General features: G+C 42.3%; 1 protein-coding gene across 36 annotated transcripts in view; it reads left to right on the forward strand.

The window, feature by feature from the left end:
* The window catches only part of GPHN (gephyrin), a 264147-nt gene that overhangs the window by 118164 nt on the left and 130358 nt on the right, over positions 1 to 15625 (forward strand). For all 36 annotated transcript variants that reach the window (XM_075843629.1, XM_075843622.1, XM_075843624.1 and 33 more), the window contains exon 5: positions 13723 to 13817. In XM_075843629.1, coding sequence (XP_075699744.1) covers positions 13723 to 13817 — 95 coding nt within the window. The remainder of the gene's footprint in view (positions 1 to 13722; positions 13818 to 15625) is intronic.

Genomic DNA, 15625 nt, shown 5'->3' on the forward strand with positions numbered 1-15625 from the left:
ACTACAAGATTACATCATCACCAATCAAATTCCTCCTGGTAGCTCTGAGATCCCTTACCTCCCCTCCATCCTCCGTTTTCCTCCATGCATATAGTGCTGCGGCAGATTATTTCTGTCCTATCTAAGGGAGCAGCAGTGCAGTGATATAAAAGGTTGTCCATACAATGATTAGCTGCAGAGATATAAAACTCCCCCTTGACTCACACTGATGGTCTATATTATCTATGAGTGATGTGTGCAGAGAATTCAGTGTATTTCTATGTGATGCTGCGCCTCACTGTCTCCCGTGTACACACATTCAGGAGACAGGCTCAGCCACATCACATAAGGATACACTGAGACTATGCGTGGTGAGGACAGACGTTGCAGGTCGCTGATCTATCACTTGCTGCACTTAGATAGGACTCAGAGCAGAACAATTGCGGTTTGATGAGACTCCGCCCCTTCTTCATCTGTAAAGTCGGAAGCATCATGGGAAATGTAGTCTGCATTAGGGAAACTAATTCAGAGCTGAAGAAGATGTCAGACAACCCATAAAAGGTAAATCATCTAAGAAAGGTAAACACACGTCATATACAAGAGCCTCTGCAGTATTATTAAATACTAGCGCTTCTTTAATTGGCGCTGAGCTGCAAAACCACACACAGACCATGAACAGGCGTGGCTCTGGAAGAAGGCAGCCATGTTTTTGTAATCCTGTACAATAGCATGACCTGTTCATTCAGGACATGAGTATCGTCCAAGCTCAAAGTCATAGCAAGGCTTTTCTGTACCCGAAACAAATATTTAACTTGCTATCCGAGTCTATATTCTAAATACCCCGCTAAAGGCAGAGTGGCTTGTTGGTATCCCGGCTCCTGGCATCCAATCCCTAGGATCCATGCCCCTGCCAGCCCTCCTAGCTAGACCCCTGTCCCACGGGTGCAACTTTGGCGTGAATAACTTCAGTTTTTCACGACTGAGTTTGGCCACGTTCGTGTGAATGTAGCCTCATAATATAAGTGTTACCTTTCTTTATTATCCTGCCCTTTCTCTGATAACAATGAGATGACTGCTGCCCCTGCCCCCAGTGTACACAGCACAAGCTGAAAAGTGACCACCTATTATAAATGCTTGGAGGCCTGTGCAATATTTTAGGATAGTGAGATCAAAATAAAATAATACAGAACACCAGAAAAAAAAAAAAATGAAGCCTCATGCACACGACTGTAAGGGTTTTTACTGTCCAAAAATACGGAACCGACGGGTACGAATACACATCCGTAGCCGTCCGCAATTGCCGAAGTGCCCATAGACTTCTATGAGAGTGTCCATGACGCAATTATGGACAAGAATAGGGCATATCCTATTATTTGCGGAGCATAGCCACAGCACGGACACACATCCGTAAATATACGGACGGGTTTCCGTGGCCAATAGAAATTAATGGGTCCGCAATTTCAGCTGTAATTACGGATGAAAACTACGGTTGTGCGCATGAGGCCTTCTGATACACTATTTCCTTTAACTGTTCTGCGTGGATTTAGTTAATTTTGTGTTCTGTGTCTTTAAAGACTGAAATTCCGTATTTAAATTACGCCGCATTTTATCGTATTCTGTAGAATTCCTTAAAATGTCCATATTATAAGGTTAATTGTGTGATATTTTCAGTTATAGGCTCATTAACCGATAACATAACCCTCTAAAACCAATTATCTTAATTCAACAAACTGGAATGTAGGAACATGTCTGAGATCGTGATCGACTAAAAGGGATGTTACTGAGTAAGACCCCTTTATCAAAGCTCGCTTATTTTTTAATGAGGGTTTGAAGCTATCGCCATAGTGTTACACTAACCACAACTGAATTAAACATCACAGAAAATTTACATTTTTTATGGGGGGGGGGGGGATTTCTATATTAATGAATAGCAAGTATTTAAAGCGATATGTAGTTTAACAGATGTCTTTTATAGCTTTTCTAACTGACATTGAACTGCTCTTAGCATTTTTTCTTTTTTTTAACTACCCCTCTCCCATATGCCCAATGGACGTTGTAGATGGGGGACAATAGAGGTCAACAGCCGTGGATACAAAAAGTATGGAAGGGTGCAGGCCTTGTAGGACTGGATTCAACAGTATTCTCTGGAGTCATAGATGAGGGGGTCCCCTGCTCGGGACCTCCTGCGATTATGTATTGCTACCGCTACATTTTTATCCAACAGTAACAGTGGATTGCTGGTTCCGCCTCCAGGCCCATGGCGATCAGCTGATCGCCAGCAGCTCCTCATTTAAAGATGGGATGGCCCAACCCCTTTAAACTGTTAACGCCGAAGGACGGATATATCCGTCCTCTGCAGCTGCTAGTTCGCGCAGGGGGGCGGATATATCCGTCCTGTGATCGCGCGGGTACTGACAGTGTACACACGCAATCAGCGGCAGGAGCACGGCTGTTCTACACAGCCTGGCTCCTGCTGCAACTGCCAGAATCGAAGCGCGCTCCAATTCCGGCAGTTTAACCCATTAAATGCCGCTGTCAATAGCGACAGAGACATCTAATGTGTTTGACAGAGGGAGGAAGCTCCCTCTGTCACCCCATCGGTGCCACCACAAAGAAATCGCAGGTCGCCGTCGGGTTTCCATGGCAGCCGGGGGCCTAACAAAGACCCCCTAGGTCTGTCTTCAGCAAATGCCTGTTAGGCGATGCCGGAGGCATGGCCTACCTAATAGATTGCCTGTCCGTTTTACACTGACATGCAATAATGCTTTGGTATACGATCGCATAGTGAAGTCCCCTGGTGGGACTAAAAAAAATAATTTAAAGCAGTTAAATAAAGTTTGTGAAAAAAAATAAATCAAATAAAACTATTATTTAGTAAAAGTGCCAGAACAAATAAAACATACACATATATGGTATCCCCGCGATCGTAACAACTTGAACAATAAAATGAACACATTAATTAACCCGCCGGATCAACGACGTCCCAAAAAAACCCAGCAAAAACCAACGGCAAAATTCTCTCTTTTCTCCCATTCCCCCCATAAAAAATTAAATAAAAGTTAATCTAGAAGTCCTATGTACCCCAAAATAGTACTAATGAAAACGACACATTGTCCCGCAAAAATCAAGCCCACGTACGGCCACATTGCCGGAAAAATAAAAAAATTACGTCTCTTGGAATGCGGCGATTCAAAAACAAGGAATTTTTTCTAAAAGGGTTTTTATTGTGCAAACGTAGAAAAAACATATAAAACCTTTACATATTTGATATCCCCGTAATCGTGCCGACCCATAGAATAAAGTTAACATGTTATTTACGCTGCATAGTAAACGGCGTAAATTTATAACGTGAAAATCAATGCTGGAATAGCTGCTTATTTTCAATTCTCTCCTAAAATAAAGTTAATAAAAGTTAATCGATATATTATAAGCATCTAAAAATGGTACAATTACAAAATACAACTCGTCCCGCAAAAAACAAGCGGCTATGTCGACGGAAAAAAAAAAAAGTTACGACTCTTGGAACGCGACCGTGAAAAAACAAAAAATAATCCTTGGTCATTAACGCGCAAAATGGCCTGGTCATTAAGAGGTTAAATGATTTGGATAGATATTACTGGTTTAGGACTCTAACCTCTTCCCTTACCCCTTGACCACTCAGAAAACCAATTGTGCTGAGAGGCTTTACGTTTGCCATACACAAAACATCTGTCCTTGACCCAACCAGCCGAAGATCCCCATCAATCTTGTAACTCCACTTCTTATAAAGGACCAGTGTATAGTTGCGTTTTTCGATCATAATGTAACTATGGACCTATGATTGTGTCTAACTCTTGTTTTACCTTAAAGGAGCCTACTCTCTACACCCCCCCCCCCCACCCGCCCAAAAAAATAAACAACTGCTCACATTGGCCTATATAAGCAGGTCATACATGTTGGTTCTCAATTTCCATTCCACAGCAAGTTACATAATGCCTCCTTAATTGTATTAGTAAGTTTTCCATTCTGTATGTAAATGAGCTGTGAGTAAATGACACATTGACTCAGTAACATACGACGTGGGAAAACGCTATAATACAATTGCATAGGTATGGCAGATCATTGTATATAATACTGAGAACCACGCTCAGGACCCTCTTTATGAGCCAGAACCGAGAGACGGCTCCTGTTTTGGCAGACTTCATATGTTACATGGACGGCCATTCATTTCATGGGCCGCTATGTAATTCCACATTTCACCTCCAGTGGCCGCTGCAGGGAATATGCCTGGCTGCGGCTTCCTTCTGCAAAATCAGCTGATTGCTGGGGAATGCGGACACCAGGCAGCTCTTTTCTGAAAGGGGTTGCTATGATGGGACAAACCTTTTAAGGAGAATCTGTGACCACAGTCTGTTTTTCAATACAATTTGCTGAACTCCATGCTAAGGTCTTGGGCAGAGAGGTATCTCGGCTCCTTCTGACATGTTTAGCCAGTCAGCAGCTCTACGTACGTACTTGAGGTAGATTAATCTCCCACCCCCCAAAATATTTTTACCTATTACATGGAGTCCTTGGGAATTCTTTCTGCAAGCAACAAGAACAAGTGGAATACCAAAGTTAAAAAATATAATTTTAGCATTTATTTTTGGAAATATGAAAAAATAGGAGTAGTATAAAGTAAGCACTATACTTGATCCTAAGAGCGTATAAATACAAGAAAAGCACAATAGATATATAGCTCTGAATAAAATTATAAAAGGAGAAAAATAAAAGAACTTGCAATTTTAGTAATTTAGCGTAATATTGTCTGCCAACACATTCAAAGGAGAACTATCACTAGTATATTTCTAACGCCTCATGCACACGACCGTGTGCGCCGTCCGAGTCCCGTCAGTGATCCGAAGAAAGATAGAACATGTTCTATCTTTCCTCGGATCGGAGACTCGGAACATTTTTTACGGACCCGATTCACCCACTAAAGTGAATGGGTCCGTGAAGACTATCGGGTGCCACTTGGATGCTGTCAAAAACAACCCGAGTGGCACAACGGTCGTGTGCATGAGGCATTAGACTCTTATTTTAGACTATGTTCACACTTGAGATGTTCATAGTAACGGAAGACACACCGTCTGCCGGATCTTTCGTACGATCGATACCACCAGAGCCCAATGGACTCCATTGATTTACAATGGGGTCTGTCAGGTTTCGGCATGGTGTTTGTCATTTTGACAGGAAGAATAGTGCTACACGCTGCGCTATTTTTCCTGTCAAATTTGACAGGACTGCCGAATGAAGCCTCTGATGGCAGTGCGAATAGAGCCTTACATACTGTACAATGCCTAAAAACGGAAAAATAATATGGACAGTATGTCAGCTCACCAAATTATACGGACTAGAAAATGATGAGGTCTTTCTACTTTACCTAAATAGCTAAGATTTTTCTTAGGAGAAAAACCCTTTCGCACATGCCCTGTTTGAACATATTTAACTGATAGTTGTGATCTCCCACTATGGAAGCTCTTCCTGGAAGCCAATACTGAGAACCATGAGCACAGGTCAGTACCCTAAAGCAGTGAACTCCAGTCCCCAAATAATCCCAGTGGATTTACCAGTGATGACTAACATGGCATATTGACCGGTTTTTCTTCATGAGATTAACCCCTTAATGCTCAGTGACGTACTATTACGTCATGGAAAGCGCCCTGTTCGCGCTCCATGACGGAATAGTACGTCTCAGGAGTAACGGCCGTTTCGGCCGTCCTCCCGACACATACAGGAGCTGTGACAGCTGCTGTCTCGTACAGCAGGCTGTCACAGCTCCTACAGCGGGGACCGATCGCTGTGTCCCCGCTGATTAACCCCTTAAAAGCCGCGTTCTATAGAGATCGCGGCTTTTTAGGGGTTAAGCTGCCATCGCCGGCCTGCTACACGATAGCGGCCGGCGATGGTGACTATGGCAACCGGACACCAAACAATGGCGTCCGGCTATGCCATAGACGGAAGCCTAGTGGGTCCTGACAACGTCAGGACCCACTATGCTTGCTGTCAGTGAGTAGCTGCCAGTTCTAATACACTGCACTACGCATGTAGTGCAGTGTATTAGAATAGCGATCAGGGCCTCCTGTCCTCAAGTCCCCTAGTGGGACAAAGTAAAAAAGTTAAAAAAAAGTTACAAAAAGATGTGTAAAAATAAGAAAATAAAAGATTTAAAAGTAATAAAAGTAAAATCCCCCTTTTTCCCTTATCAGTCCTTTATTATTAATAAAAATATATAAACAAACAAATAAACTATACATAATTGGTATTGCCGCGTCCGTAACGGCCTGAACTACAAAATTATTTCGTTATTTATCCCGCGCGGTGAACGCCGTAAAAGAAAATAATAATAAACCGTCCCAGAATCACAATTGTTTGGTCACTTCACCTCCCAAAAAATGGAATAAAAAGAGATCAAAAAGTCGCATGTACCGAAAAATGGTCCTGATCGAAACTGCAGTTCGTTACGCAAAAAATAAGTCCTCGCACGGCTTTATTGATGGAAAAATAAAAACGTTCTGGCTCTTAGAATAAGGTAACACAAAAAGTGAATGATTGTTTACAAAACGTATTTTATTGTGCAAACGCCATAAGACATAAAAAAAAACTATAAACATCTGGTATCGCCGTAATCGTATCGCCCCGCAGAATAAAGTGAATATGTCATTTATAGCGCACGGTGAACGCAGTAAAAAAAATAGAATAAAAAAACAATAGTAGAATTGCTGTTTTTTAGTCACCACGCCACCTAAAAATAGAATAAAAACTGATCAAAAAGCCGCATGCACCCCAAGAAAACTACAATGGATTCCTCAAGGGGTTTAGTGTCCAAAATGGGGTCACTTTTGGGGGGTTTCCAATGTTTTGGCACCACAAGACCTCTTCAAACCGGACATGGTGCCTAATAAAAAAGAGGTCTCATAATCCACTGGGTGCTCCTTTGCTTCGGAGGCCGGTGCTTCAGTCCATTACCACACTAGGGCCACATGTGGGATATTTCTCTAAACGGCAGAATCTGGGCAATACGTATTAAGTTGCGTTTCTCTGATAAATCCCTTTGTGTTGTAAAAAAAATGGTATAAAGAGGATTTTCTGACGAAAAAAAATATGTAAATTTCGCCTCTACTTTGCTCTAAATTTCTGTGAAACACCTAAAGGGTTCATAAACTTTCTAAATGCTGTTGTGAATACTTTGAGGGGTCTAGTTTCTAAAATGGGGTGTTTGATAGGGGTTTCTAATATATGGGCCCCTCAAAGCAACTTCAGAACTGAACTGTAAACTAAAAAAATAAATAAATTAGGCAATACTTCGCTTCTTACATTATACTGATAATGAGCCATGCCCACCCCGAGATGACCCCAGTTTTGACCGTTTGTATAAACGGAGACCCCTATTAGACCGTTTCAGTGCCCGGTTTTCCCAAGCATACACCCCCGAGACGTGTATTTCTATTGATGAGTCCCTGGTACATTTTAAAGGGAGGGTTCAATTCCGCGAGTACCTGCCGGGTAAGAGGGCAAGGTATGGCGTGAAGATGTATAAGCTGCGAGAGTGCATCCGGGTATACCTACAAATTTAGGATATATGAAGGAAAGGCCACCCCCAAACCAGACTGCATCCTGGACTACAATAGGTACATGGGAGAGGTGGACTTGTCAGATCAAATCCTGAAGCCATACAGCGCCATGTGGTGTGGTATAAGAAGCTGGCCGGGCACATCATACAGATGGCATTGTACAATGTGTACGTGCTACGTCGATGTGCAGGCCAGACGGGAACTTTCCTGGAATTTCAAGAGGTGATTATCAAAAACCTAATCTTTAGGGACCAAGAAGGGGGGCACCCAGTACTTCCGGAAGCGAGGCCACACGCATCGTACCAGGGCGGCAACACTTTCCAGGAGAAGTTCCCCAAACTGGCAAGAAGGGAAAAAGTCAAAAGAGGTGCAAAGTCTGCTATAAGAGGGAGATAAGGGATGACACAATATATCAATGTGACACGTGTCCCGAATAACCAGAGCTCTGTATGAAAGAGTGTTTTAAAATTTATCATACATCCCTTGGTTTATAATTTACCCCAATTTTACTTACCCTGACGCCCCCGCACAGCTTATTCCCCCTCGTCTTTCCCCTCTGAGCCCTGCTGTGTGCACAGGCAGCTGATAACCGCCACATGTAGGGTATTGCCGTACCCAGGAGAACCCACATTACAGTTTATGGGGTGTAGGTCTCCGGTCAAAATGCTCACTACAAATCCAGATGAATGCCTTAAGGGTGTCGTTTTAAAACGGGGTCACTTCTTGCGGGTTTCAACTGTACTGGTACCTCAGGGGCTTCTGCATACATGACTTCGCACTAGAAAATCCCCAGTAGGCCAAATGGTGGTCCTTTCCTTCTGAGCCCTCCCATGGGCCCAAACGGCAGTTTATCACCACAAATGGGGTATTGCGGCACTCAGAACAAATTGCGCAACAGAATGGGGTATTTTGTTTCTTGTGAAAATAAGAAATTTTCAGCCAAAACTACATATTATTTGCAAAAATAATTTTGTTTTCATTCCCAGCCCAATTCAAATAAGTTCTGTGAAAAAACTATGGGGTCAAAATGGTCACAACACCCATAAATGAATTCCTTGAGGGGTGTAGTTTCCAAAATGGGGTCACTTCTGGTGGGTTTCTATTGCTTTGATACCTCTGGGGCTCTGCAAATGTGACATGGCACCCGAAAACCAATCCAGCAAAATCTGGACTCCAAAGAACAAATAGCGCTCCTTTGCTTTTGAGCCCTCCCATGGGCCCAAAGAGCAGTTTATCACCACAAATGGGGTATTGCCGCACTCAGGACAAATTGGGCAACAAAATGGAGTCTTTTATTTCTTGTGAAAATAAGAATTTTTGAGCTAAAAGGACATATTATTGGAAAAAATATATTTTTTTTTCATTCCCAGCCCAATTCAAATAAGTTCTGTGAAGAAACTATTGGGTCTAAATGGTCACATTATCCATAAATGAATTCCTTGAGGGGTGTAGTTTCCAAAATGGGGTCACTTCTGGTGGGTTTCCATTGCTTTGATACCTCTGGGGCTCTGCAAATGTGACATGGCACCCGAAAACCAAACCAGCAAAATCTGCACTCCAAAGAACACACAGCGCTTCTTTCCTTCTGAGGCCTCCCATGAGCCCAAACGGCAGTTTATCACCACAAATGGGGTATTACCACACTAAGGACAAATTCGGCAACAAAATGGAGTATTTTGTTCCCTGTGAAAATAAGAATTTTTCATAAAAAATTACATCTTATTGGAAAAAATTACATTTTTTTTAATGTCACAGCCCAATTGAAATAGGTGTTGTGAAAAAACTGCTGTCAAAATGCTAACAACAACCATAAATGAATTCCTTGAGGGGTGTAGTTTCCAAAATGGGGTCACTTCTGGTGGGTTTCTATTGCTTTGATACCTCTGGGGCTCTGCAAATGTGACATGGCACCCGAAAACCAATCCAGCAAAATCTGGACTCCAAAGAACAAATAGCGCTCCTTTGCTTTTGAGCCCTCCCATGGGCCCAAACAGCAGTTTATCACCACAAATGGGTTATTGCTGCACTAAGGACAAATTGAGCAACAAAATGGAGTATTTTATTTCTTGTGAAAATAAGAATTTTTGAGCTAAAAGGACATATTATTGGAAAAAATATATTTTTTTTTCATTCCCAGCCCAATTCAAATAAGTTCTGTGAAGAAACTATTGGGTCTAAATGGTCACATTATCCATAAATGAATTCCTTGAGGGGTGTAGTTTCCAAAATGGGGTCACTTCTGGTGGGTTTCCATTGCTTTGATACCTCTGGGGCTCTGCAAATGCGACATGGCACCCGAAAACCAATCCAGCAAAATCTGGACTCCAACAAACACATAGCTCTCCTTTCCTTCTGAGCCCTCCCATGAGCCCAAACGGCAGTTTATCACCACAAATAGGGTATTGCCACACTAAGGACAAATTGGGCAACAAAATGGGGTATTTTGTTCCCTGTGAAAATAAGAAATTTTGATCACAAATGACATTTTATTGAAAAAAATGACATTTTTTTCATTTCACAGCCCAATTCAAATACGTGCTGTGAAAAAACTGTGCGGTCAAAATGGTAACAACAACCATAAATGAATTCCTTGAGGGGTGTAGTTTCCAAAATGGGGTCACTATTGGGGGATTCCTACTGTTTTGGCACCTCAACACCTCTTCAAACCTGGCATGCTGCCTAAAATATATTCTAATAAAAAAAGAGGGCTCAAAATGCACTAGGTGCTTCCTTGCTTCTAGGGCTTGTGTTTTATTCCACAAGCGCAGTAGAGCCACATGTGGGACATTTCTAAAAACTGCAGAATCTGGACAATACATATTTAGTAGTGTTTCTCTGGTAAAACCTTCTGTGTTACAGAAAAAAAATGAATAAATTGAAATTCAGCAAGAAAAATGAAATTTGCAAAGTTCACCTCCACTTTGCTTTAATTCCTGTGAAATGCCTGAAGGGTTAAAAAACTTTCTAAATGCTGTTTTGAATACTTTGAGGGGTCTAGTTTCTAAAATGGGGTGTTTTATCAGGGTTTCTAATACATAGGCCCCTCAAACCCACTTCAGAACTCAAGAGGTACCTTAAAAAAAAGGCTTTTGAAATTTTCTTAAAAATATGAGAAATTGCTGTTTATGTTCTAAGCCTTGTAACGTCCAAGAAAAATAAAAGAGTGTTCAAAAAACGATGCCAATCTAAAGTAGACATATGGGAAATGTGAACTAGTAACTATTTTGGGTGGTATAACCGTCTGTTTTACAAGCAGATGCATTTAAATTCTTAAAAATGCTATTTTTTCAAAATTTTCTCTACATTTTGCAATTTTTCACCAATAAACACTGAATATATCGACCAAATGTTACCACGAACATGAAGCCCAATGTGTCACGAGAAAACAATCTCAGAATCGCTTGGGTAGGTTTAAGCATTCCGACGTTATTACCACATAAAGTGAAATATGTCAGATTTGAAAAATGGGCTCTGAGCCTTAAGGCCAAAACTAGGCTGCGTCCTTAAGGGGTTAACCATTTATGGAAATCCTCAATGTTGTTGGAGTTAATGAAGGACTCGCGTTAAGAAACACTGCTTTAGTCTAGAGGCATCCATTGAAATAGTTGATTTAACTGGACTACGGTATCATCAACTGATTGTGCCCCACCTGCCCATGGTCGCCTTTACTCCAGGGTGCCCTTAAGATGAAAAGTGGTTGTCCAGTTCCACTTTAATTGGCAAAACAGTGGTTTTCGTTATTTTGTTCTTTATGTCTATGGTAGGTCCTTTTTTTCTATACTTATTTGTACATGGAGTTTAACGTTGTTGTTTTTGTCAAAATGTGTGGACTTTATTGGGTTATTAAAACTAATTGTTGTGACGCTAAAGGTGTATCTAAGGGGACATTAGTCAAGACGCTATTGTTGAACGTGTTTAGGACGGTAAAATATTGTATTTGATCTTGTCATGAGTGTACTGCCGCTTTATACCTTTTTCTATCTACCTATCGATACTGAATGTATGCCAGTTTATACAAGAAATATATAAAAGGCTTCTGTAAGGCCTCATGCACACGGCCGTAACCGTGATTACGGCACGGCCTTAGGCCTCATGCACACGAACGTGTTATTGCGTACGCAATTCATCCACAAAAATGAGGATGAATTGCGGGCCCATTCATTTCTATGGGTCCGTGCATTGGCTGGGAGCCTGAACGGGCAAAAAAATTAGGACCAGTCAATATACGGTCCGGATTTGCCGTCCGTGCTCACTCTGCTTCACTACTTTCCCTCCAACGTCGCTCGTAGAAGGACTTGACGCCGAGCAGCATCGGGGCAACGCAGCACTATGCAACGCAGCACTTCAATGTCATCAGTGCTGCGTCACATACAACGTCCTGACGCTGCCCGGCATAATTATGTTCTATCAGCTGCGCCGGAGTAATGATATTTGAAGAAATCTTGCAGCACTCAAATAGGCGATATGAGGCTGAACTCACACGGGGCGGATGCGCTGCCTAAAACCACGCAGCGTATCTGTCCTGTGTGCCGCAGGGAATTCCAGGTGGAAACCGCACCAGCTGTGGTGCAGTTTTTTGCCCGGAATGTCCGCTGCAGAAAACTGCAGCACTCAGCCGGCCTGCTAGCGGGCCGGCCTCCTGGGATGACTTTTCATACCAGGAGACCGCTGCAGCCTGTGATTGGCTGCAGCTGCGATCACATGGGATGAAACGTCGTCCTGACATTATCCAGGCTGGCCTCCTGGGATGACTTTTATCTTGATTACGGGCACGGCCCTGTGCATGAGGCCTCAGGCTTGGTTCACACCTGCATTGGTGTTTCCATTGTTCTGCTCAAGGGAAATACAGCGCTGGTGTGGTTGTACAACGGACACCGCCAGCAGCCGATGGAACCCATTGACTTTAATGGGTTCCATTGGGTTTCTGCCAGTGTGCCCGTGGTTTTACCCGGAACAGCGCAGTGTGCTGTGCTATTGTTTCTGTTATTTTTGGCCGGATTTTGCGATGGAGGCCCCTAACAGAGTCTCCAACACAGATGTGAATGAGGCCTTACAATGTGATTAGAACATATATGTTTGTGAAAAATCTAAATCATCATATGAAGATATTGTGTGGCTCAAACAGGGGCGCTTCTTTTCTATGTGAAATAAAGACATTTATATCTCCCTTCTGTATTATTAGAACAGACCTGAAAGTTACTTACCCCTGCGGTTACCCAGTGCTCTTTGTTGCGCTGCATTCTGGGATAGTCCGTGTTTTCTCCTACATCAGAATAATGTACAGTGCATGGTGTCACTACTACACCTTCCAGGATACAAATCTTCAGAAAAAGCTCTTTCCAGACACTGAACAAGCAAGGACTGCTGGGAGATTTTGAGCTCAAAGGTTTTGTAGATTATATGAAATCTGTAAGATCGTATTCAACGTATAAATAATTAGATTCTTATAGGATGTGCTATATGTAGCTGAACTCCTATTACTTGCACTCAATGCCAGGTAGCTGCTTTCCTCTGTCTGCAAGGAAAGTGCCTGCCTGCTTGTCTGCCTGTCTGGGAGAGTCCATTAATATGCTCAAGAACTGTTCTCTTCTGGGTGAATGAAGTTCCGCAGATGTAGTAGACATGCATACAAGTCCCTATAAGTTTTTTTTAGTGCGATCTTTAAAGGGTGACTTTTATTACAGAGTGCTGCACAATGCTGTAAGTTTTAAAGGGAATTTTTGAAAATTCAAACCAATCTGCGGGCAGCATGTTAAGGGGCGGTGCTGAGCAGCTTGATGTATATTTTTGTAGCAAACGAATCCGTATAGTCCAGTGGGCGGTCCTAAATCATTGATTGATTTCTCAGTATTCACACTCATACATGGAAGGCTGTCAATCACTGTGTAAGACCGCCCACTGGACTCCTAAGCCCAAAATGAGCAGAGATTGAATGAATAAATTACAAGTTATACTGATTCTTTTGCTACAAAGTTATATGTAAGCCTGGCCTATAACATGCTGCCCGCAGATTGGTCTACATTTTCGACGTGACGGTTTCCCTTTAAGCATGCTTTTAAGTAATTGTAAATGTAATTAAATATATATAATGCATAATACTGGTTATTTAACCAGTCTACCTCCAACTAATGTAAATTATTTCTGTCCATAGGCCACAAAAGAAGTAATAGAACGGGAAGCCCCAGGAATGGCCTTGGCAATGCTAATGGGATCACTCAATGTTACACCCCTCGGAATGCTCTCTAGGTAAGAATCTACTGCTTACACAGCTGGTGGGTTTGTTTCTTGGATACCGAATATATTCCTTGAACAAAATTGTTGCTGGGCTACCATCACATTTTCTTGTCAAGTGAAGCCATTAAAAATTGGTATATCTATTTAAAAGTACTCTGTCTACTGCCTACTTGGCCCGTACCAATTACCTTAAAGTTAATGTCCACCCCTGAACACCAGTTCCTTTTTTTTTTCATTTAAATTCCATTAATAGTATATATTTGTTTTAATTAAAGCTCTTTTTTTTTTTTTTTTGATACGGAGCTTCAAAGCCCAAAGACATATATTTAAACATTACAATTCTGACTGTTCAAGGCTGCCACTAGGGGGAGCTTAATGCAAACAATTTATACTGAACTGCATAATAAAGAATTACGCTCCCCCTAGAGGCAGCTGCAGGCATCCATAGTTATATCATTTAGCTCTTTGTTTATACAGGTGATATTGAGCTTCTTATCAGAAATATGTAGCTCCTACTCCCTAAAGTGTTTTTACCATAATCATTACTTATCACCTATCCACATGATAGGTGATAAATATCTGATCAGTGGGAGTCAGACTGCTGGGACCCGAGAACCCGAGAACAAGCTTACCTTGCTGTCCCTGTGAGACCCATAGGAATAAAGCGGTAGTGCGCATGCTCGGTCATTGCGCCATTCATTCCTATGGGACTTCTGAAGATAGCGCTCTGCAGCCCCATAGAAATGGATATAGCAGTGGTCGTGTATTCTCACTACCGCTCCATTCATTTGGGACTGCCAGTAACGGCAAGGTAAGCCTATTCTCGTGATCGGTGGGGGTCCCAGCGGTCGAACCCCTATCAATGAGATATTTATCGCCTATCCTGTGGATAGGTGATAAATAATGATTATGAGAAAACCCCTTTTAAAGATCTACTGAGAAATTAATAAGCACAGTATGTTGTATTTAAGAATGACATTAAACATTCTCCAGCTCCACCCCCCAAATTTTCTTTTACTATACATTGGAAATGTATAGCCAATTGACCGGCTGCCCCGCTCCTGAATGATCCTGCTTCCGTTTCTGCCTTCTGGTTCCCCGTTTTCCACTCTCAAAAATGGCCATCGCAGTCTAAGACATCGATATGCAGAGTCTCTTTGCCAGTCAGAGACACGCCTCCGCTGCCCTCTGATGGACCAGCGCTGATGTTATTGCCCCTTGTGTCGACGCCGTGTCCAGCAGCGGTGATGTCATCAATGCTGGTCCCTCGGGTAGCAGTGGAGGTGGTGGGGGCGTGTTTCAGACATGCAGAGAAGGTTTCTATAGCGAAGTCTCTGACTGCAGTGGCCTTATTGGAGGGTGGGAAAACGGTGGACCAGAATGCAATAACAGAGGCCGGGTCATTCAGGAGCAGGCCAGTAGGTAAGTTGACTATACATTTTAAATGTATAGTCACATTTTTTTTTGGACTGGAGGGTCGATTTAATTAACAGGCTTCTTCAAAAAGTTTTTAGATGACAGGCTTTTTTGGAAAACACCTTTAAGGTCAGGAGGGAGAGGGCAAGGGTAATATATCTCTGCATGACTATGGGAATAAAGGAGTCCTGCCCATATGAGTATATATAAATATTGAGATATGTCAGATGATGGTACCAGTTCGGGGTCAGTGAGCTGAGACACTGACAAGGAAAGCAAATTGAACCGCCTTAAACATTGTACAGAGAGGGCTCAGTGATAGATAAATTGCTGCAATTACCCTCAATCTAGCAATTGGGGATAATCCTATCTCACAGACCCAACTGAAACTGTCGGAAGATGGG

Source organism: Rhinoderma darwinii, chromosome 12 (assembly GCF_050947455.1).
Source record: "Rhinoderma darwinii isolate aRhiDar2 chromosome 12, aRhiDar2.hap1, whole genome shotgun sequence".
Taxonomy (NCBI): Eukaryota; Metazoa; Chordata; class Amphibia; order Anura; family Rhinodermatidae; genus Rhinoderma; species Rhinoderma darwinii.